General features: G+C 37.1%; 1 protein-coding gene and 1 non-coding gene across 3 annotated transcripts in view; one reads left to right on the forward strand and one right to left on the reverse strand.

The window, feature by feature from the left end:
- The window catches only part of CCDC170 (coiled-coil domain containing 170), a 67,815-nt gene extending 48,174 nt beyond the window's left edge, over positions 1 to 19,641 (reverse strand). The window contains exons 1-3 of one of the 2 annotated variants that reach the window (XM_087718288.1): positions 19,431 to 19,641; positions 12,104 to 12,235; positions 2,033 to 2,289 (exon numbers count right to left, since the gene is read on the reverse strand). In XM_087718288.1, coding sequence (XP_087574414.1) covers positions 2,033 to 2,289; positions 12,104 to 12,235; positions 19,431 to 19,547 — 506 coding nt within the window. In that variant the 5' untranslated portion in view covers positions 19,548 to 19,641. Of the gene's footprint in view, positions 1 to 2,032; positions 2,290 to 12,103; positions 12,239 to 19,430 lie in introns of both variants that reach the window. The other variant, XM_087718287.1, reaches the window with a different exon arrangement.
- LOC148045056 (U6 spliceosomal RNA) lies at positions 10,531 to 10,637 on the forward strand. Its single transcript, XR_015697201.1, has one exon. It is a non-coding gene; the product is annotated as a U6 spliceosomal RNA (small nuclear RNA).
- Positions 19,642 to 24,464: the final 4,823 nt, after the last annotated feature.

Consider the following 24,464-nt stretch of genomic DNA (forward strand, 5'->3'; position numbering starts at 1 on the left):
CTGCCAGAATTCCTTACCAGATGTGATCTGTAGTTGCCTATTATGCTGGTGTGTCCCATTGACATGAGATGGCTCCTCAGATTCCTGAACCCAGGCCATATAGGGCTTTAAAGGTAATAACCAACACCTTGAATTGAAGTGGGAAGCAAACTGGTAACCAATGAAGCTCATGCAACAGCAGTGTTATATGTGCTGCCCTTACTGTTCTGAATATGCTCAATCAGGTCTGCAAGGATTAACGATGTGTGATTTCATATCCAATAACTTCCCTGACTGGGAAGGGGAGGATAAAAGTAGTTTTGTATTCTCCCAGATTCAGGAAGAGAAAATCACTTCCTCTATAGGTTTACTGCTGAAATAACTGCCCATTTCATTGAGGAATGAAAGCAGCTGCTTTGATTGGAATTGTTGTTCTGCATGTCATAACCAAATCCCTATCTCTAATTAGATAGATGAGGAATAGCCCCTTAGACCATTTCCTTGTGAGATACTTAGTCCCCTAACTGGAAGAGAGAAGGAGGGAGGGAGAGAGAGAGGGAGAGGGGAAGAGAAAGAGACTACCATATTTTTCAGACTATTAGATGCACCAGTGTATTTTGAAGATTTTGAAGAGGTAAGTAAGGAAAAAAAGTTTTTGTCTTCCCTCAGCCCCCAGCAGCCTTCTGCAGGCTTCAGCGGGGCTGGGGAAAGCAAAAACGCCCCCATTTTTCACCAAAACAGGGGCATTTTCCCTTCCCCCAGCCCCGCTGAAGCCTTCAGTGTGCTTCTGGGAGGTGGGGGAAGGCAAAAAACACCCCCATTTTGGTGAAAAACGGCCTGTTTTTTGCCCATTTTTCACAAAAATTGGATGCTGGGGTGGGGTTTCAGGAGGCCAAAAATAGCTGTATTCAGTGTATAAGACGCACCAACATTTCCACACCCTTTTAGGGGGGGGAAGGTGTGTCTTATACTCCGAAAAATGCAGTAAGTTTAAAAAAAAGGAAGAGTCTAAATTGCAAATTCTTACAAGTTCATGACCCAACAATTTTCTCTAATAGGTTGGACTAGTCTAAAGATTCAAGATAATTTGGACAATTTCAGACAGGGGAGATTGCATTGCTAGAGCAGTGTTTCACTTGGCAACTTTAAGGTGTGGACTTCAAGAACTCCCCAGCCAGCGTGGGTTAGACCCTACTGTCTGCTGCAGAGGCACGTGTCATTCCAAAAACTTAAAATGTCCTCTGTGGGATTCTCAAGCACACAAATTAATGAGGTGTGAGAAAAGACCGAACCACTGCAAGGAGGAGTCAGTTACATACTGACCTCAACACAGCAATGAGGAAATGGGAGTTCCCTACTCTCCCCAAATCCCTTTTTATTCTCCCCCTCCATCTAGGTTTCCCATAACTGTAAATAGTTCCAAATTTTCCATCTTAAAAGCCCTGAGAACAGGACAATAGGAGAATATTCATGATCCAAAGAAGTTAAATAAAAGTCTCCAAATCTAAATCTTGTACCTTACCTCAGAAATGTAACTAATACTAAACAGGTGCTCATGACTCAACATACGGTGCCTTGAGAAAGTCTTTTACATCACAATAAAATACTTCCTTTCCTCGGTAATGAGATATCTCCCACTGCCATCAGAGAAACAACGAAAATCCAAATGGTTTTTGGAGGATTTTTTTTTATGACCTGGGTTGAAACTCAAGTTTTAGTTTGTTTCATCTAGCTAAAATTTCTCTTGTGTGATTCTGAAGTCTTGAGGAGTTACAAGTATAAAATACAAATATAAAATACAGACAATACTTCCTGAGAAGAAAGTCCCTACCTACCAACCTCTACATACACATACACACACACACACACACACACACACTTTCAATTTATTCAAAAAGTAGAAACATTCAAACGTAGTCCTTATTTTTGTAATAAAAAGGAATTCAACTATTTCAGCCCAGCATCATCACTTAACAATCATAACAAGTACTGTTTTCTTCTGCTCCGTGGCAATTATTGTATATTAAAAGGCAGCGTTTTCTGCTGTTCTTACCTGATCTGCTCTTCTTGTTCGTAGATTTTCTCCTTCAGCTCCAAGTTGTCCTGGAGAATAGCCTGTGATTTTAGCTCTGCTTGATGTTTGGAAATGGCAATTATGCCTGATTCCTTCTCAAGTTCTTGGAATTTGTGTTGCATGGAAGAAAGGAGGGAAGATTGGCGAGCATCATTTTCCTTATAGCCCCCAATTTCAGCTTTGAATTCTTTTATAGATACTTCCTGTGAGGCTATTCTGGATTTAAGATCTAGAATCTATAAATAAAAATAGGTAATAAAATATAACAGGGCTAAAATAGTACTTGATTGTATCCTGCTTGCAAAGACAGATTTAATAGCATTACAATATATGGACCCTGTGCATTACTCAAGCAATTGAATTTTCCACTTACTTTAAATATTTCATATGTGATTGAGGAACACAACTATCAGGCTGAATAGATAATATATAGTATAAGAACAAGCTATCTGAATAACTGTATTTTTTCATGGTTGTTAGAATTTATTATAATTGGGCAGAGTGGGTTTCTTTTAATATTATTTTTTTATTGTTAATCCTTAGAAACTTTGGAAATGGGTGGTAAATCAATTAATTAAATAATTAAGATGGATAAGAATCAGGAAGAGAAAGAAAGCTATCATAACTTTTTGGGAAATAGGTAAAAACACTGTGCTTTAGTCACAATGCAGTCAGCAACACTGCTGAGGAGTATCACCACACTATGGCCAGGCACTCCAGCATAATAATAATAATAATAATAATAATAATAATAACAACAACAACAACAACAACAACAACAACAACAACAATAATACTCCGCCATTGCCGGTCCCAAGCCCGGATGAGAAAGGAGGAGGGTTGGGGTCAGGTTGGCAACCTGGCCCCATAAAAAAAAACCACCAACCCATACAATATGGTGAAAGAAACGAATAAAAATTTTATACCGCATCGGTCATCGCGCGGGTTAACAAGGGCCGCAGCGGATGTTGGGGTCCCTGGACATCCGTCGACAAGTGGGCTACAAGTGGACCAGCCAACAAAACGACAAAAATATAGTGCAGATGAAAACCATGCCATAATGGCCTGTTACTACAACTCAGAGCCAGAAAAAAGAGGTTATTTAAAGCGAATGTATGAATTATGGAAACAACAATATCCAGATTCAAATGTTAGTGAACAACGACTAGCAGATCAAAGGCGATTTATTATACGGAATAAAGTGTTTAGTGAAGTTGAACTTCAGGAAATTCAGGCAAATTGCAAAACCAAAAAAACAATATCACAAGTGGAAATAACTGATATTCAAGACACAACTAAAGACATTATAGTAGAACTCCCAGAAGAAGCTCTCAGGGAGGAAATAACACCACCACCACTAAAACCAGTTATCACTGAACCATCTGATGAACTAACTCAAAAACAAAAAGAATTGAAGGATAAGACCATGGAGCATTTTCTGCTTAATGAGGAAAGGCAACCTTTACCATCACTAAAAACTGTGCCTAAGAAAATTTTGGCCCCTGTCATGAAAATGGTTAATGGAGTGTTTTCAACAATTGAACCGGGATCCATCTTGGAAACGAACCAGTTAATGTACAGCGCAGCTGTAATAGTCACTAATGAACTAGGCATTAAAATCAAAGTATCTAGTCACACAACAGAAAAAGCATCAAAGCCAAAATGGAAAATCCGATTAGAACAAAAAGTCAAAAAATTAAGGGCAGATGCTAGTAACTTAAAGAACATGCATGAGCAACGGCTTAAAAACAACAAAATCATAGATCGGCTAATCAGAAGATATAGATTGGATACAAGAAACATCAATGAAGCTGTAGAGATTGTAAAACAGCAGATAACAGCAACAGCTAAAAAAATTGAAAGATATGAGGCACGAATCATCCAATATAAACAAAATCAGCAATTTCGTTCAGACCAACGGCGTTTTTATCAAAGTCTTAATGTGAATGGTGACACCAAAAGTGAAAAACCAGAAAAGCACGCCACAGTTGAATTCTGGAAAGAATTGTGGGAAAATGCAAAGGACTACAATACGGAAGCAAAGTGGATACATGACTTTGAGAAAAGCATTGGCAACAAACAAATGCAAGTATTAGAAATAACAACTGAGATGGTCAAAAATTGAGTAAAAAAGGTAAAGAATTGGACATCACCTGGAAAGGACCAATTACATGGTTTCTGGCTCAAATATCTGACCAGTTTACATGCAATATTGGCCAGGCAACTGAATGAAATTTTACAAAAGGGCCAAATTGATGAATGGTTGACAACTGGAAAAACATACTTGATTCAGAAAGATGCAACTAAAGGAACAACACCTGAAAACTACAGACCAATAACATGCTTGCCAACAACCTTCAAATTACTCACAGGCATTATTGCAGATAACATGATGGATTATTTGGAAACAAACAACATCTTGCCAGTAGAGCAAAAAGGCAACAAAAGAAGGAGCAGGGGCACGAAAGATCAGCTCCTAATTGATAAAATAATATTAGAAAATTGTAAGAACAGAAAAACGAACTTGAATACGGTCTGGATTGATTACAAAAAGGCATTTGACTCCCTTAGTTGGATCATAAAATACTTAACAACTGGCATTAGCAAAAAATTTACATCCTTTACTGAAAAGGCGATGAAAGAATGGAGAACTGAGTTGGCAGTAGGGAATGAGATCTACGGAATGGCTAATATCAAGCAAGGAATTTTCCAGGGTGATTCACTTTCACCTCTTCTCTTCATCATCGCAATGTTCACACTATCAGTAATCTTAAAAAAAAATGAAATTAGACTACCAAACAGCCAAAGAAGCTGAAAAAATTTCGCATTTACTATATATTGATGATTTGAAACTCTATGGAAAGTCAGAAATAGAAATCCAATCATTGACAAACACAGTCCGAGTATTCAGCACCAATATTTCAATGCAGTTTGGCATGGAAAAATGCGCCACTGTATCCATAAAAAGGGGCAAAATCACTGCATGTGAGGTAATTGAAATGCCCAATGGCCAACTAATTAAATGCAACGAAAATGAAGCCTACAAATACTTAGGCATTCTGCAGTTGGATAACATCAAGCATGGAGAAGTAAAAACTATTGTCAGGCGAGAGTACACCAACAGAGTTAGGAAAATTTTGAAATCTAAATTGAATGGTGGAAATACAATCAAGGCCATAAATACCTGGGCAATACCAGTTATAAGATACACAGCTGGTATAGTTAACTGGACACAAGCTGATTTGGACATTTTGGACCGAAAAACCAGGAAACTAATGACAATGCACTACAGTTTACATCCACGTGGTGATACTGATAGATTATACCTGCCCCGAAAAACAGGCGGCAGAGGATTATTACAAGTGAAGCAAATAGTTGAAGAAGAAAAACATGCACTGGCTGATTATTTAAAAGAAAGTCAAGAACATCTATTAATCGAAGTAAAGAACAAAAATATATTGAAGGTCCAACAGACGAAACAAGAATACAGAAAAGATGTGATAAAATCAAGAATGGAGAGTTGGCAGAACAAAGCATTGCATGGCCAATTTCTGGAAAAAATAAAAGATAAAGTGGACAGTGAAAAAATTTGGTTATGGTTAACAGCAGGTACATTAAAGAAAGAAACAGAGTCACTAATCCTGGCTGCGCAAGAACAAGCTATCTGCACAAATGCCATTAAGGCCAAAATCGAAAAATCCTCTGATGATGCCAAATGCAGACTTTGCAAAGAAGCTGATGAAACTGTTGATCACATACTCAGCTGCTGTAAAAATATTGCACAGACTGATTATAAATTGTGGCACAATTCAGTAGCACAAATGATCCATTGAAATTTGTGCAAAAATTATAATATTAAAACAAATTGGTGGGAACATCAGCCTGAAAAAGTCACCGAAAATCAGATGGTCAAGATCTTGTGGGATTTTCGCATACAAACGGACAAAATACTGGCGCATACTACACCAGACATCACACTGGTTGAGAAAAACAAGGTTACAATCATAGACATTGCAATACCAGGTGATAGCACAGTCGTTGAGAAGGAATATGAAAAAATCACGAAATACCAGGACTTAAAAATCAAAATTCAACAATTATGGCACAAACCAGCAGTGGTAATTCCAGTGGTAATCGGCACACTGGGTGCTATTCCAAAAGCACTGGAATTACATTTAAAACAGTTAAAAATTGACAAAATCACCATCAGTCAAATGCAAAAAGCAGCACTGCTTGGATCTGCACGCATATTACGAAAATATGTTACAACGTCCTAGGCCCCTGGATGGGGCCCGACTAGTAATCAATGCCAAATCCAGCGAAACAACTGGCCACTGTGATACAATTCTGTTATTGCAATAATAATAATAATAATAACAACAACAACAACAGCAGCAGCAGCAGTAGCAGTGGGGGAGGGAGTGGAGTTTACTAAGTTGGAGGAGGGATGTTGGATGATTGTACATGTATACTGCTACTTTTTCTTTTTTATGTATATTGAAATGGAATTATAAATACCATCAAGACAAAAGGGATTTTGCTCAGAAGCTGAAATACACCAAGTGAATTAGAGGAAGAGTGGGAAGTAGAGGAGAGAAGAAAGATAGGAAAAGAGGGATAGGAGAGAGGGTGACGGGGGAAGATGAGGTGTATAAGTAGGAGTGGTAAGGGGAGAGAGGAGAAGGAGAAAGGAAGGGGAAGTAGAGGAGAAAATGATGGAGGGAAGACAGGATGTAGAAGAGTCGGAAGTAGAGGAGAGAAGAAGATAGGAAGAGAGGGATAGGAGAGAGGGGGAAGGGGGAAGATGAGGTGTATAAGGAGGAGTGGTAAGGGGAGAGAGTAGAAGGAGAAAGGAAGGGGAAGTAGAGTAGAAACTGATGGAAGGAAGACAGAATGTAGAAAGGGGGAGGAGAGAAGGGGAAGAAAGTGTCGGATAAGGTATAAATAGCAATAGCAATAGCAGTTAGACTTATATACCGCTTCATAGGGCTTTCAGCATTTACAGAGTCAGCATATTGCCCCCAACAACAATCCGGGTCCTCATTTTACCCACCTTGGAAGGATGGAAGGCTGAGTCAACCCTGAGCCGGTGAGATTTGAACAGCCAAACTGCAGAAGTGCAGTCAGCTGAAGTAGCCTGCAGTACTGCATTTAACCACTGCACCACCTCGGCTCTTAAATATGGTGTATGGAGAGCAAAAGAGCCAATAACTGTTTTTCTTTCTTTCTTTCTTTTTTTCCCCTTCCTTGGCAGTTGATGGTAAGATGAATTGATGTAAGTACTTAATAATACAACTTGATATTGACTATGTAATAGTATACATGTGATTATATGCTATGAAAACGGAAAATAAAACTTTTATGACAAAAAAAAAAAAACAGCAGCAGCAGCAGCCTTTATTGTCATTGTACATCATGTATAAAATGAAATTGGTTTAGCCTCTACTGGTGCAATCCATAACAGAAAACACAAGACAACATGAATAGTATAGAGAATAATCCTTATACAAGTAATTGTGGTAGTGGTGGGGAATTAGTTGTATAAAAAGTACATTATAAAACCTCAGCTACCCTGTTGCCCTGCACTCCACAGAGTCTGCCACACCCAGCTGGTGTTCCCCATCTTCCTCCTGTTGCTGACAAGTCACACCCAGCCTGCTTGCTGACCATGCTAGGCCTTCTCCTTGAGGCCTCACACACCATTCTCCAAATCACACATGCTCCAAATAGTATTCTCATGGTCCCTCAGAAAATATTTGTAAAGCTTTTGAAGTCTTCCAAAGCATGACAAGAACCGGATGCACTATTTAGAGAATGGCAGGCACCATGTGAGACCATCTTCTGGTGTCACAAGGAAGCTACAGTGTGGTTTGACCTTGAGAAGAAAACCTCATGCAGCTGGCAACTGCCTTGCGAAAGGTCAGGCTGGACATGTTTGGTCAGCAGTGGGAACAAGTAGACCACAAAGGTCAACTATGGTGGGAAGGGGCGCAGAATGCAGGCCAAATGGGCAAAGGTGATCACATGACTGTAGGGGTGCGGCAAAAGCTTTGATGCCAGGACCCTGGTCGTAAATTGTTTTTTTTCAGTGCATTTGAAACTTCAAATGGCCACTGAACTAACAGTCATAAGCTGAGAATTATCTCTTATTGGACTGTCTGGGTCAGGGCCAAGAATTAGTGATAAGGATTATTTTCAGAAAGTATAACTAAAATGAATTAAATATATAAATGATTATTATCAAACAAAGTCCAGTTCAGAAGTGGATTTAAAAAGGGAACTTCATACAAAGATATAACAAACTCCTTGTATTTCACCACATAAGCAATTAAACTTTATTCTGGGGAATTAATGAATATATTGTTTACAGAAATCAATAGAATTGGCAACGGTGGAAGTTTGAAAAGCTTGCAAACAAATAATAAACATTTGCCTTATGTTGAAATGTTGCATTTTCTCTTTGAAATTTTGGGAGCTATTAACAGAATGAAATAAAAAAGAAAATTGCTTTTGACTCTCACATTAATTAAACAAATTAAGAGTCTGGCAAGAACAACTTCATGCATAATTCACAATTAATGACTCATGCAGTAAATATAGGAATTAGTATAATGTTCAATATATTCACACAGACAAAAAACCTAGACAATGAACCAACCCTTGGCAGCAGTTGTTTTTTCAGAAATAGTTTAAGTCTCTTAAGAAATTTCAGAACTCTTTTCTTTTACAGTATTACTTTTGTGGTGGCTCTGATTCCACTCCTCAACATTATGGACACATTAATGTGTCCTTCTATTAGGTTACAATTCCATGTATCTAGGTATAAGGCCAAGAGAAGTTGTGAAGGCATTACTTGCATAAAATTGGGCTGTGGCACCAGAACATTACAACATTTCTTTCTATCAGAAAAGGACCAAATGGAAGAAGAGTCACTGCTGAAACTGTATTAACAATCCAAACCAGAACAAATAGGGCCAGCTCAGATGTCACAACTATACTGTAAAGCTTCTGGTTCAGTTTGAAGGACTAGAAACTTGTTTTAAGCTGATAACTGAGAATGTTGAATTCATTTCTGTGAATGCTTTAAAATGCTGTTTTAATGGCTGCTACTTAATGTTCCTATACTTTTTTCAGATAGAAGTAAGTATCTGTCCAGCCAGATATCTCAGAAATATTCTAAGTAGAATATTCACTCACACATGAAAAACATATATAATATTAATTTGGTTCTACCCACAAGATTTTGGGATCATCCTATTCATTTTTGAAATCAAGCAATCACAGCTGTATGTTTTAAAAAATGTATCTGGTGTCCATTAGTAAAACTATGTAAATAAAACAATCCTAATATACATCTCTTTTTAGCTGTATGCCTTTATTAGTAGGAAACATGTTGGTTGCACCTGCTGAAGCACTTTGTCATTTTCTTTGAGTACTAGTGATTTACCAAAGAAAAACCCATTGCAAATCTGTCCTTGGAAGATTTGGAAGACATTTATTTATTAAATGTATATGCCGCCTATTTAGATAGATAGATAGATAGATAGATAGATAGATAGATAGATAGATAGATAGATAGATAGATAGATAGATAGATAGATATAGATATAGATATAGATATAGATATAGATATAGATATAGATATAGATATAGATATAGATATAGATATAGATATAGATATAGATATAGATATAGATATAGATATAGATATAGATATAGATATAGATATAGATATAGATATAGATATAGATATAGATATAGATAGATATAGAGATATAGATATAGATATATAGACATACATACATACATACATACATACACACACACACACACACACACACACACACACACACACCTGGTATGCCCCAATTATGGGAGGAAGCTAACTGCTTCCATATCTGTCAATCGGCTTGTCACAAGAGTCCATCATGACAGAAACCCAATATTTTTACTGTTGCCTTTTGTACATTTGTGTTGTATTTTTGCTGATAAATAAATAAAGGGAGACTAGTATAGATCTATTTCAAGCTATTTAGCTCTCATCAGCTAGCCATACCCTTACTGGGCTTAATGGCTAAGACGTCTGCCTACGATGTAATATAGCACAGGCTCGAATCCCAGTAAGGGTATGGCTAGCTGATGAGAGCTAAATAGCTTGAAATAGATCTATACTAGTCTCCCTTTATTTATTTATCAGCAAAAATACAACGTATGTATGTATGTATGTATGTATGTATGTATGTATGTATGTATGTATGTATTCGGGTCTTTTCCCGTGTAAGGTTGATAGTATCTTGGCAATGTTTTGACGAGCAAAGAAGGGAAATGAACTATAAACTTCACAGATCCAGGAACTTGCAAGATATTTCTGAGTATTACACAAGTCAAATTCAAACACTTATGAGAAGTAGGAAATCAGTGGACTCTTATGATAGTGGAACAAGAAGTAGCTGTCCCATACTAATATGTGCTGATCTGTGCTCGCTTCGGCAGCACATATACTAAAATTGGAACGATACAGAGAAGATTAACATGGCCCCTGCGCAAGGATGACACGCAAATTCGTGAAGCGTTCCATATTTCTTAATTTTGCGCCCCATCCCGCTAAAGAGCGCGAAGACGGAACTTCGCTTTACGTAGCCACCTGCAATCCCGTCTCCTTATAGACTGTTGGTGGCGCAATACTGGAAGAAGGAAGACTTGCCTACAATTCAAGAATGGACATTGAAAGTTACAAACTTAGCCGAGATGGCTAAAATATCAGCATATCTTAAAGATCACTCAAATGAGAGATATAAACGAGACGGGAAAAAGTGGATTGACTATATACAAAATAAATACGGGACCAAGAAATTCCAGTTAGTCTATGCTTAAGGTCAGAAATGATTTAAATTGTTTAAAGTTAGCTCAGCAAGAAGCTAAGATCAATGTAGAGATGTCATTAATTTCTTTATTTCTTTTTTCTCAATAGATTTTAGACTGTGTTTGTTAAAAATCCATACCGTGTACGGGTTCTGGGAAGTCGGGGGGGGAGGAGGGGGGGTTGGGGGGAGGGTGGAGGGAGGGAGGGGTATACATTAGGCTAGACAAGAATTTGGTGGTAAACTAGAACTATTTTGACACACACAAAAATTGTACTCCGATGTCTCACTGATTGAGGAATGATGAAATGTTTGTTTTAAAAGAAAAGAAAACTTTTGAAAAAGAGACTAATATATGCTGATCAGACTCCACTTGGAATGTGTCCAATTTTGGGAACTGCAACAGGTTTAGAAGGGAGCAAACAAGATGGTGACAGAATTGAAAACCCATTCCTGTGGAACTGGACTTTTTTGCAGAAGAGAACAAGGGGAGAAGGTTGTCACATAAAAAGAGGAATATTCTGGAGGGTAGATCTATAACCAATGGTTTGAGACTATAGGGAAGCAGATCAAGACTGGTAACTAAGAACTAAGAACTGACACTAAGAAATTGTGGAATACGTTGCCTCATGAAGTGGTACAACCCCTTTCATTGGAGGAGGATGGATAGAGAAAGGCTGGATAGCCACTTGCCCAAAAATGTTTTAAAAGATCCTGCACCAAGCAGGGGAATGGATTAGTTGACTTCTTGAATCATCCCAAATCTATGATTCTAGAATGCCTGATGGAAAATTTGGAAGTGTTAAAAAAAACATATGGTGGGTTCCTACCAGTTTGGACCAGTTCGTCTGAACCGGTAGTGATATGCCATCCTTGGTCACCCAAACCGGTTCCCTGGTCGCCGCCGTCGCCACCGCCATCTTTTTCTGGGGGAGTTCTGTGCATGCGCAGAACAATTTCTATTGAATTGTGCATGCGCGCGCAGCGTGCATCCAGCATGCATACAAGCAAACCAGAAGTAACTGGCTAGAACCCACCCCTGGACAGGATGTAATAGCTAAAATGCATAAGCACTGTACCAAAGAAGAGAGCTTTAATTAAGCATTTAATGGTATGTGCCATGCAATAAACATACTCTGTTATTTACAAATATTTTCATGCAGGGGCAAACATTTGTTTCAAAACATACCTCTGCTTGAGCACATTCGTACTTCACTAGGAGTGCGGCAAGCTCACTGCTGGCTGTTTCTGCTGCATTCCGATAATGGACTAGCTGTTCTCGAGTGTCAGGAACATCCAGTAGCAAATAATTATGAGTTCTCTGCTTCACAAAAAACAAGGGTTAATGGCAAACAATCAGAATTCTTCTTGTTTTATTGCTTTGCTCAGTTCTTTAAAAGGGATTGTTTTAAATCAGTTTAGTTTTAAATTTGGATAACTTTAAACCTAATCTTCATTCCAACCTGGGTGGGGAAGGAAACTGCCTTGGAAGATAATTTGCACAAGACAGTGGAGTGCAATGGATTTAATTTGCTTGGATGTTTATTAACTTTTATATTATTGAGTAATGTTTTTTTCAATAGTTTTACAGTGGGATGACCATGGCTCTCATCTGTCCTAGAGTCCACATTGTATGGAAGACTTCTGTTTTCCTCATGGCTAATAAAATGTGAGATACTTCACTGAAATCTATATGAACCAGCTGGACTCTGAGCTGACGATCCGTGGTTAGGGCACACAATCTTTTTCCCCTCTTTTTCCTTCAAATACTCTCATACAGATGGTAGAAAACTTAAGTAGGTGTCTGAAGACAAACAAGCTGAAGCTTTCTCCAGGAAAGACTGGGATACAGTAAATAAGGTAAGCCGAGAGATATGAATTGTCCATTGAATTTCCCAACTGAGTAGAGATTTCAGCCTGTATATCATCAATCCTGGGCCAACACTAGCAATCTATGATTCATTCAACCAACAGCTGCATCCAATATTAGAAAATATATAAACATAAAAAGAAGCCATCTATAATCTAGCTATAACTATTGTTACTTCTTCACTTATCACCTTGCATAGTTTTTAACACTGAAACTGAAGAAGTTCCATTGCCTATGCATCCAAATGATGCTTCATTGGCTGGACTGTGGAGATTTTTACACTGCTGACATGGATGTCAGTTCTCAAAGTTGGGATCAGATGGAGCCCCAAAAAGATCACTGTGCTGTCCTCTCTGAAGAGCTGGGCTAGAGTTTGCTTTCTTCAATGTTATTTATACACATCTGCCTTATTTGAAAGTGTTCTCTTGAAGTATTATTAACTTGTTCGTTTCCTTCTAGTATTATTAATCAGAATTCCTGTTCACTATTTTCAATACTGACTGCAAGAGGGGAAGTTTGATTAGGCTGCAGCTTAACGTTTGATATTCTTCAGAAGTGAATATGTCAACATGCACAGCTTTGGTGATCACTAAAGTTGGAAGAATTACTTTAGGGCAAGGCATATAATGTATGTTCCAATCAGAATTGCATAGCCTGCGGCTGAGCTTTATTTCTTATTACTGTAACTTATATTAGGGCTATGCAATGCTTCAGATCTGAAGGGGAAAAGATGCTCTGGGGTGTACAGAGAAGAGAGTCTGACAATTTATTAGAGCAGTTGCATCTTTTTTTCTTTGAATCAGAAATACTGCATCACCCTAATTTAAATGTGTGCCCTGATTCTGTGAGTGAGTCACAAATCAAATGCAACATAAAAATAAAGCACAGATTATTATTGCTGTTTTGATTATTTATGACTGTTCAACAGTTATTAAGTGAAAAGAAATACATGCTTTATTTTTTCAACTGCAATGGAACATATGGAAGTTGGCTTATACTTCAAAATACGCAACATATGTGCTCGGACTGATCTTTTTTTATGCCGATTGCAATCAGGGGTTTGGCTAGTATTTCAATGTGTGTACCGTTCTCCCACTTTACTCTTCAGTGTCAAAATCCCGAATATTGTTTGTATTCTGAGAACAGCTGGCAGCACTTGTCCCAGAAAGCCCAATTACCTTAAATAAAGGAGGGATTTATGAAAAGAGGAAAGTGAGAAGAATCAACATTGTGCCTTCTAAATGAGTTTTTTTAACATGATGTCTGCCCAGCTGTTACACTGTCTTTGTGCCTAACATTTAGCTTAAAATGTTTTCAGAGGAGAATTTGATTTATTTATTCATTTAACCTTAACAAGAAAGCATAAACAGTGCAACCCTGACTGAATGCAGAGAGATGGGATTGGGGAGGATTCATCTTTAAGTGCTCTTCAGATTGTACAAAAACCTCAGTGCAAAGCTGAGAATTTAACTTTTCGCTATATTATTTGATTGTTGCTCCCGACTTGGGAAGGCAGCTTTTTAAAGACCCTAGCTGTAGAGGCTGGAAAGTTAGTAGCATCACCCACTCTCCATAGCCAGGATTCAACAAGGCAGTTAGCCTTTTAGCCAGCCAAAGCGCAAAGTGCAAGTTTTTCCTGACAAGGGTAGATTGTGCAAATGTTACTGAATAGACATTGCCTGAATTTTGATTGGAATGGCTTTTCAGGAAGGAGCATTGCTTTATGCCAAAGTATACCCTTAGGTGTGTAAATCTTCCAGGTAACACATAGCTGTGATTACCATTTCCCTGACTTGACCTTCATCCCATCCCTAATTACAGGAAACTAGTTATATTGCCGAGGGCCAAAGAGGAAAGAGTACTATTGTTATAACAATCATACCCATTCACATGTAAACTATCTAAGAAGTGTGGTTTTGTTTAAAAGAGTCTTGGCATTTTTCTATCCTTAGCTTAAATCAAATTTCAGTTCCCTTTGTAATTCATTCAAATCACTGTTTGAAACACATGCTTAATATATTGTTAAATACACTGCCTTTGTTTCCGTCCTGTTCTATGTTTTTTAAGGCAGGATAGAAGAAGTGATTGCATTAGAAGCATAACTCTGGTCTCTCCTTCTGCTGGCCATTGTGCCACCTGCTGTTTAAAGTATTCAGCATCTCTGAGAATTCATTCACTATTAATAAAAATTCCCAATCATTTTAAACAGCATGAAAAAGGAAAGCAGCAGAAAAGATATGTATCACTAAATATGTGTATTTTTTAAAATGTACATAAAATTAAAGAAGTTTTATTTAAATTAAACAATTTGCTAAAGCTTTATAAAATGATATACCTGAGAATATTTAATGTTTGTAAAGCACTGAAAGTGTTAATATTTTAAAAGAAACCCTTAAATTAAATCAGTATAATTTGTATTGTGATTTTATTCTTTGTCTATGCATTTACTTATGATTAATGAAAATAATCACGACTATCACTGCTATAACATGTGCTGATGAATGTAAGTCTGTATCAATGCTGTATGTATTATTGTTTTGTCATTTATTTTCCCTAAAGAAATATAAATTCTTTAAAACAGGGGTCCCCAATCCCCCGGGCCATGGCCTGTTTGGAACTGGGCCATGGAAGCTGCGGATGAGCACATGCATGCAGCTCCATTTGTGCAAGAAGCAAACACATGTGCCCGCCGCTTGCACAAATGGAATTGTGTGCATGGATGCTCTCCCACCACTCATGCAGAACCATCCCCTCTCCCTCCCCCAGTCCACAAAGCTGGAAAGGTTGGAGAACTTGCTTTAGAAGTATTTTGGTTCACATCGTTTTTCATAACATATACATTCTGTATACAGTTTTAAATCTTCCCTAATACTTTTTTACCCACTGTGCTAAATGTATCTTTTTTGTACTCAGCTTTAAAACATAGTTCCCTCCCACTTCACCTCCTAATATAGATTTGTACAATATTTTTGAGCCATGAACAACAAATCTATGGTTTAGGCTGAAACAAAATCTGTTTTAGTAGATTATTTACTTTTTTTAAAAACTTGGTCCACTAGAATTTTTAAGGACCATCACACTAGCCAGATGTTGGCAATAAAGCAGCAGAAGAAAGACAACTTGGTACCCGTGTCCTTTTGAGATGGGACACTTTTCCTTTTGCTGGATACAATATTTTTTAAATAAATAAAAGCATGATTGAATTTAATGATCCCAATCTTAATCTTGCAAATCAGATCAAATGGGGCGTTGAGATTCCCATCTGAGTCTTGTAAAACTTTGGATAAGAATTCTAAAATCCTATGAAATGTTGGCAATTAATTGAGATTCTGGCCATATAAAAAGTATCTTTGGGTCCAGATTTTATTTTAATTTATATGGCCACTCATCTCAGAAACTGGCTTTAGACATTAGAGATCATCTATGGTATTTTGACCACAGACTACAAGTGGTCTCTGGAATTGACAAGGAATTCAATGATGAAAAGAATTCTGTTTTTCTTTCACATACTTTCCCAAAAGTGAGCCTCAAGATATGATGCTTGGGGACATTTACACATAGTCATCAACTTACAACCACAATCGAGCCCAAAATTTATCTTACTAAGTGAGACTGTTGGTGAGTTTTGCCACATTTTACTACCTTTCTTGTCAAAGTTGTTAAGTGAATTACTGCAGTTGTTAAGTTAGTGACATGATTGGTAAGTTAATCAGGCTTCCCCATTGACTTTACTTGTCAGAAAGTCACAAAATAACTTGACCCTGGGATACTACAATCATCATAAATGGGACTCAGTCGCCAAGCATCTGAATTTTGATCATGCGGTCATGGGGATGTTGCAACAGTTGTAAGTTTGAAAATGGTCATAAATCACTTTTTTAGTGTCATTGCAACTTTGAACAGTCATGAAACAAACTGTTGTAAGTTGAGGATTAAAAATGATTCCAGGATGTTTTCTTGGTTTGGCTCCTATGCCTTTAAGAGCCTTAAAATAAGCAATCATACAGTCCTTATTTTTGATGGCAGTGCTGAAAATGATGTAATGTTAGTTGGTTCTGAAGGCATCATGGCAGATAATCCAATTCCAAAAAGCAAAGGGTTTCCCCTCCCCAAAAATAAGAGTGTTATTTCAATGAATGAGATTCTTCCATGTTTAACCCTAGGAAAAATCCTCTGCTGAATGTTTTTCTGTTTTAAAGAACAGAATGAAATGAATGAAAACAGCATAGGGTTTATAGGGACAGTAAACTATGGAAAGATAAAATGAATGTGGTTAGGAAAAACCAGATTTAACCATATTTCATTTTCTTACCTCATGTCTTCAATTTCTCCAGGTTAATATTTGTTATTTCTTTTCTGCATTTTTGCATAATATTGCTTACCCCAAAAGGGAATACGGTACTTTGTTGCATGCATTTTGAGTTTTTATTTAATATTCTGTTAAAACTTAAAAGTGCACTGAGGTAATTAAACAAGGTACCTCAGTGTACCTCAACCGGAGAAACTTGAAACTGGGTAGACTTCAACCCAGAATCCTGAAGCCATCATGCTGGTTGGGGAATTCTGGAAGTTGAAGTCCACACAACTTCAAGTTGCTGAGGTTGAGAAACACTAAGCTATATTGTTGGGGTGAAGCATGAAAAACCTGCATGTCCCCCCCCCAAAAAAAAAACTGCAGGCCATCATCTAAGCATTACCTAGTTTCATAAAGATTATCCATATTAACTGCTTATTGTATTGTATTGTATTGTATTGTATTGTATTGTATTGTATTGTACTACTTTCAATGCCAGAATTATTCATCTTCTTCCACAGCATTCCTACATAGGCAATTAGGCATTATATCTATTCTGAGCCTGTGGCACTATGATATATAAGCTAAGTCACATATAATCAGTTGAAGTTGTTCAATGCCTTCATAAACTGAAATTAGGCCTAATAAATAAACACATTTCTATATTTGGGATACTATTTTTAAAATACGGAAGTTACCATGTTTATTATCAACATTCAAAACATTCACAATGTATTTTTCCCTATAAAAATAGAGAAAAATACAATATTTAGATAAAGGGAATAAACTTTTCAACTAAGCTGACTATCTCTACCCCACTTTTTTTCAAAACTATATAGAAGTTGTTTCTGCAAGTAGTGGATGCATTATCCTACATTTAACATCCTAATTTTAGGACCCTGACCTGGAAGGATCCCATGAGAAAACTATGCAAAAACCTTTCTCTGTTTCTCTGAACTTTAGATCAAAGCATGGGTGAAGGAAAGATAAAGAGCAGAAAACCAGAAATCTTAGATAAATGTACTCCCTTTGCTTTGTTTAATAAGAAACAGCTCAGTCCTTGAATGCCGAAAGATAAAACTGTACCAAAATATAATTGAAACTATAATTGTTAGGGCATTATGCAAAGTATCACAGCTGTTGAAATAGTGTCCTATGAAGTGAATGTTTAACCTAAAAGTATTGATGTACATACAATGAAACATTAAGAAGCAATGTAGGCAATTTCATTATTTCCAATACTTTTATTGGAATAGCTTTCCCCAACCTTGTGTTGCCCGATACTTTGGACCACATCTCCATTAAATCCCCAATCAATATGTTTAAGGGTCCTGTGGTCGGAGAGTGCAGAGTTTGGGATTGCCATTATTGTCTAAATTATTGAAATTTAAATGAAGCAAATTATACTAAAAAGTAACTAATCAGCTTCCTCGTTGTATGGAGATTCTCCATCATCCAGGTCATGGTTGTCCTAAAGGTACTTTTCTAAAAGGCAACTGAACTTTCTTTGTTTTTTTCTTTGAAAGCATTTCATTTTTCATCCAAGAAGCTTCTTTAGTTCAGAACTAAAAAGGCTTCTTGGATGAGAAGTGAAATGTTCTCAAACAGAAAAAAAAAAACCCAAGAAAGTCAACTTGCCTTTTGGAAAAGCACCTTCGGGATAGCTTCTTCGTTCCTTCTTATGCATGGATAATACAGTGGCTAGGTCCTAACCTAAAAATAAAGATATTAGGGCCGTGATGGCGAACCTATGGCATGCGTGCCACAAGTGGCACATGGAGCCATATTTGCTGGCATAGCAGCTGTCCAGTTTCAAAAAAAAAAAAGAGTAAGGAGGAAAGGGACACCAGATGGATTTGACTTCTGAGTGGCAAATGAAGATCCAGAACTTTTGTTCTTTGAGGTGGGGACACTGGAGTGAGGGGAAAGAGATTAAGAAGGTGTTGGGGGCAATATGTTGACTCCATAAACCGCTTAAAGAAGGTTGTGAAGCACTGTGAAGCGGTGTATAAGAAGTAAGTGCTATTGCTAGTGAGCAGCCTTGCGCTGCTCTATGCAACACAAGGGCTACATAGGAAGGATTACCAGTGGGGTGGGGTGGTTCGGCGTCCCGAATGAATATTAGAAAAATCTCCATTCGGCTAAACCACCGGGCAGGTGTTTGCTGAAGATTCTCGGCCATCCAGGCGGAGCCATCGGGAAGTTGAGTGAGCTTTTTTTTTTCTTATGGGTGCGAAACGTTTCGCTGCTTATTTCGAACCCACAAGTCAAGAAGTCTAATTGCCCCCAGTTCGACTTCCAGGCACGCCACAGATATGAATATAGGGAATAATGCAAGCCTGAGGAGCATACCTCCGCTTCGGAAGAGGTTGAGACGCTGGCGGGCGAGCGCAGCAACGGTGCGTTGCTGGTCACGTCGATGAGCCTGGAGCAGGCAGAGCCCGGGCGGGAACTGCCAGCGCTTCTCATGCTCCCGCGCACCGGCAGCGCGCGAGCACCGGGTTACTTTCCTTCGGCGTTCGGACAACCCGGGGAATAACCCAGCCGGGCGCGTCCCTAAGAGCTACCTGGGTTTCTATGTCAACCGCCCCCGTGGATACACAGCTGGGGCTGTCGATTAGAGAGCCCGCCCTCTCGGTGATTCTCGCGAGACGCCTTCGAAAGAGCGCCAGCCTAAAGTTTGCTTTTAATTGGGGTTTTGGGCAGCTTTTCCTGCCATTCAGCCTTGGGGAATGTTCGTGCGTTTCGTCGTTCGTAGGGCCGTCCGTCTTGCGAATGCGACTCGGGGAGGCTAAGAACACGTTAAAAATTAGGAGATCAGCAAAATTTAAAGACATATAATGGAAAGGGAAGGTTTCCTTAGGAAACCGGGGAAAAACCCGATAGTTGTATCCGATATTGTGGATTTAGGGTTTTCATGAGCTGTACGCCATAATAATCACAATTATGACAAATCCCGGCTTGAACTATCTTGCTTTGCATGTAATGAGTCTTATCTCATATATGAGTTTCACCTTTTAAGTTGCATTACTGAAATAAATGAACTTTTGCACGATATTCTAATTTTTCTATATGTGTGTGTGTGTGTGTGTGTGTGTGTGTGTGTGTATATATATTCAGGTCTTTCCCCATGCATACACACACACACACACTTTATGCTTAAAAGCTTATACCTTTTAAGGTATAATATAACCATATATGTATGTATGTATGTATATGTATAGAATCTCCTTTATTCCCTTTTCTTATATTAATCCTGAGAAGCATTTCATTTGGGGAACTTTTCTATTCCCAGATTTTCAAAAGGTTACCTCCTAATCTTCTTTTAAAATTATTAGCTTATAATATGTTACATAGTGTACTGATGGGTTGCTTTTAATAGTACAAGTATATCAACCGTTTGGCTTAATTGTGCCTTATGTATTACTGAGGTGTGAAACATAGTAGCAGTCTCAATTCACACTGCTTTTTCACCATTGTGATATGCTAAATCACAAGAATGATTCAAAATGTTTTGGAATATATATTTCATAGATCCTTTTTCTTGCATGTGGCTGCTGAATTTAATAATATTGGCTTTTTATAGTTGAACAATAAGTAGCTCAAAATTTTTTTTTTTGAGATAATTGAATTCCTGAATGGATTTTCAAGAAAGATTACTATCTTTCCTATGCTGGAAATGTAATAAATTTGATTTTAGTGTGTCTTAGTCTCTCCACTGGTAGTTCTTTTGGGGTTAGATATTATTACTATGAGGCATCAGTCAGTGGGAAGGATCTTAAGGTTTAAAGACATTGTCATGTTGAATTATATTCCCAAACATTAGAATTTGTCTATTTGGATATATTGCCTTTGGACTGTTGCAAAATAATGTGATTATGAGCTCCTGGAAAGAAATACTTGTATCAGTTTGAAAGATTAGTTTAGTGAGCTCTCAGCTCTCAGCCCAGCTGATGTTTTATTAGTGGAATGGCAAGTACAAGCAAAGCTATTCTCTAATTTAAGTTTAAATTGTTGGTTAGAATTTGATTTTGTGTTTATTGTAAAAAAAAAAAAAGTAGAGAAATATGCTGTCCATTCCTTTGATGTTAAGTCCCCTTCCTTCCATTTTAGTATGTATTATTTAGTGCTCTTTTATGGATATAATTGAATTGTTTGTAATAAAACCACGTAAGTTTTCAATTGTTGCTTTTTTTCCACCATACAAAATTCAATATGTTGTCTCATAATCCTACTGAATAGAAAAGCAAGTTTTTAAAAAAGCAACTTTCGGTATAGATTTTTTTTCACATTTTGTATTTGTAAACATCCTTCTAGTTGACAGCATATTAGGAGTGGACTTATTAGTTGTGTGTAAAATTCATTTTTCCTAAAGACCACCTTTTGCACATCTCTATTGGTTCTTCTTTAATAGGAGAGCACTAGGAAATAAAAGATCAGGAACTAGTCTGGGAAGTAAAGCAAAGCAAAACTCTGAAGACAATAGAAAATCACTTTTATATTCTTGCCAATAAAATTACATGGAAGCAGTGATGAAATCATAAAGAATCAAGCTTGTATTGAAGATTCTACTTACATTCTTAAATGTGGATGCTAATCTTTGCCCCCTTCAATATAAGTCCTAAATTACATTTTATCAATATTTTTAATGCAAAGAACAAAAAATGACATTTCTTAAAGTTATTCTAATTCAAGTTATTTATTTCTGAAATAGTCTACTTCTTTGGTCTTTGTTGGCTTCTACAATTCAAAAGAATGAAATTGTAAATGAGAATTTATGATTTAGCTGTCTACTTAGACGACATTAACAGTATGGAATTGTTTTCTATAACAAAACATGTTACAAAGTGTTTTTTATATGTTCCATTACTTATGTGAAAAACTCACCAAAAGATCTTAGCAGAAATGTAGTTATATTTTAAAAAATCAGCATCTCTCGTGATTGTAATTACAGAAGTCAAATGTGAAAGCAGCCTAAGAAATGCATAACTGCTGAAGGTGATCTTCCTTAAAAATCATTTTTCAGCTTATAAAGTCTACTAGTAAGAGTTTGTAAAATTCAGAGCACTTAGTTAAAAAAAACTTAGATAAGCTTTTAATCCTTTTTTGTGGAAACTTAGAAAGCAGTTTCAATTTTCTACTTTGGCAAATTTCCACTACATGACTATTTTTTTAATTATTTACTAGTAGAGGGAGTGTGGGATTTTCATGACCCTGTTAGATATATTTCAGCTGACTTTTTAAAGTCTGCTAATTTCCTTTCCAAAAGGAGAACTATCCATCCTATTAATAAAGTCAGAACAATGAAACAAAGCCTTTGTTCCTCTTGGGGACCACTTTGCCTGGTGTATGATGATTGCCAGAACTTTGGAGAGGATGTTACAAGCAGATTAAAAATGTTTCTAATGACTAGTAAACATTCCAGCACCCAGAATTTATTACTTTTCCCCAACACTTAGGAAGTATCCTGTTTACAGAAATATTTAAAATAAATTAAAGAAATATAAAAGGTCACAATTACGGAGAATGGTAAAATGGAATTTTTCAGAAATATGTTCATTAACGAATGAATATAACCCTGTCACACTGTATCTTCAGGTCTTATCTTGTTCCAAGAGGCATATACCAGTGTTTCTAATTTAGGTGATAAACAAAACATGGACAGAGTTGGGGGGGGGGGAAATGAAGTGCGCCTGTTGACCAGAAGTTCAGCACACAGCTGTATTAACATGCTGTTCATTCGTGCGTAAGCCAGCATCTTGAAGAATTTACTTTGTGAATATTTATCTCTTCTTCATATTTGTTGTATTCAAATCTGTCCTTATGTGGGTCTTTGTGAATATGTCTAGAAATAATAACGTTCCTCAAAAATTCTGCCTTCCAATTCCATGAAAACATAACCATAGCAACTCTGCGGAGACAGAGATCTTTTGAAAGATCAAGTTGTTGTTGAGTCAAAGGAAAGCATTATTTTCTGCAGAAAATATATAATTCCTTTTCTTTTTTTCTAGTGAAGAGAAAGAACTTTAGCACTTATTAAGTACTAGATTAAATTTTATGGATTCAATCTGAAGGAGCACAATATTGAAGAAAATCAGGTTTTGTTACAATGATCACTGGGATGCCACCTTTATAAGATGGACTCTGAAGGGTGGAAAAGCAAAGGTTTTTATAGATGGTGAGGGCCACAAGAAGGGAAATCCTTCTTTGCCAGCCCCTGGGCAGATCCTTGTCAATGTATTTGGCATTCTGTTGTTAGGCAAAATGGGTCTTTCAAGGAGGGCAGCAGAGCTGGGAAAGTCCATTGATGAAGGAGATGGAATGTTGAGGTGATCAGTTGACAGAAGATAGAAGGTTGGGGTTTCTCTATGTTGCAATTCCTTTGTAAAGCTGCCCTTGGGCTGAGGTGAAGAGCTTCTATTATTTGGTTTGGATGACATTGCACAGGGCTTTGTCTAGAGGCAAGAAAGGTCAGTTTGGGTCTGATGCGTAGCATTAAATAAAGTGATGGAGTAGGTTTACCTCTACTCATGTCTAAAAGACACAGAGAAAAGGGTATATAGCCTCTGTTCGTTAGATTTATTTTGTTCATTAAACAGAATTTATACTCGGATAATTGAAAAGACAAGATTCCTTGTATGTACTTTTGCAAAGTTGTATCCTATTAAATACGCAAAATAATTCCACAATTTAATTAGAAATTAATTTCGTGGTTTTGCTTCCATTAAACTTTGCAGCAGCATGAATGCCAACATAAAATCAAACTAACCTAGCATTCAATTTTTCTCAGTCAAAAATCCACCTACATGCAACGGAAAAGATGTTAACCACTGAAAGTCATCTAGAAACATGGTGCTTAAATAGAAGGAAAAATTCTGTTTGAAATACTGACATGAAAAGGCTTGCAGTGGCAAAAAATATGCAACAAAGAATAAAAGGAAGTTATATGGTTTTTAAAAAATTAAAAAGAAAAATGTGGAAAGCCCATATTAGACTATTCAAATGTAATCAGTTACAAATTTTCTAGATTAAAAAAAGACAAATACAATTAACTCAACATGCATTCCTACTGTATGAACAGCATAGAAGGTAATAGTTTTACTCATTTAGATTCTATGTGGCAAAAGAACTATTTCAATATTATAGGACTGTTATATACAGATATAGCAATTAAATATTTGTGTACCTGAATGTTTCTGTTTACAATAAGGTACACTAAGCCTACAAATAAAAATGGCTTTAGATGTACGATAAGATTATAGATTATATCGATAAGAGGTTTGATAAGTGTCTTGCTCAGATAAGAATTTCACATACAGTACTAGCATAAATCCACAGACAAGACATTCTAGTGACTGAGAAACAGGTAAGTGAGCATACACATAA

This window comes from Thamnophis sirtalis, unplaced genomic scaffold (assembly GCF_051295495.1).
Source record: "Thamnophis sirtalis isolate CommonGarterSnake01/CBP01778 unplaced genomic scaffold, rThaSir2_p1.2 scaffold_6, whole genome shotgun sequence".
NCBI lineage: Eukaryota > Metazoa > Chordata > Lepidosauria > Squamata > Natricidae > Thamnophis > Thamnophis sirtalis.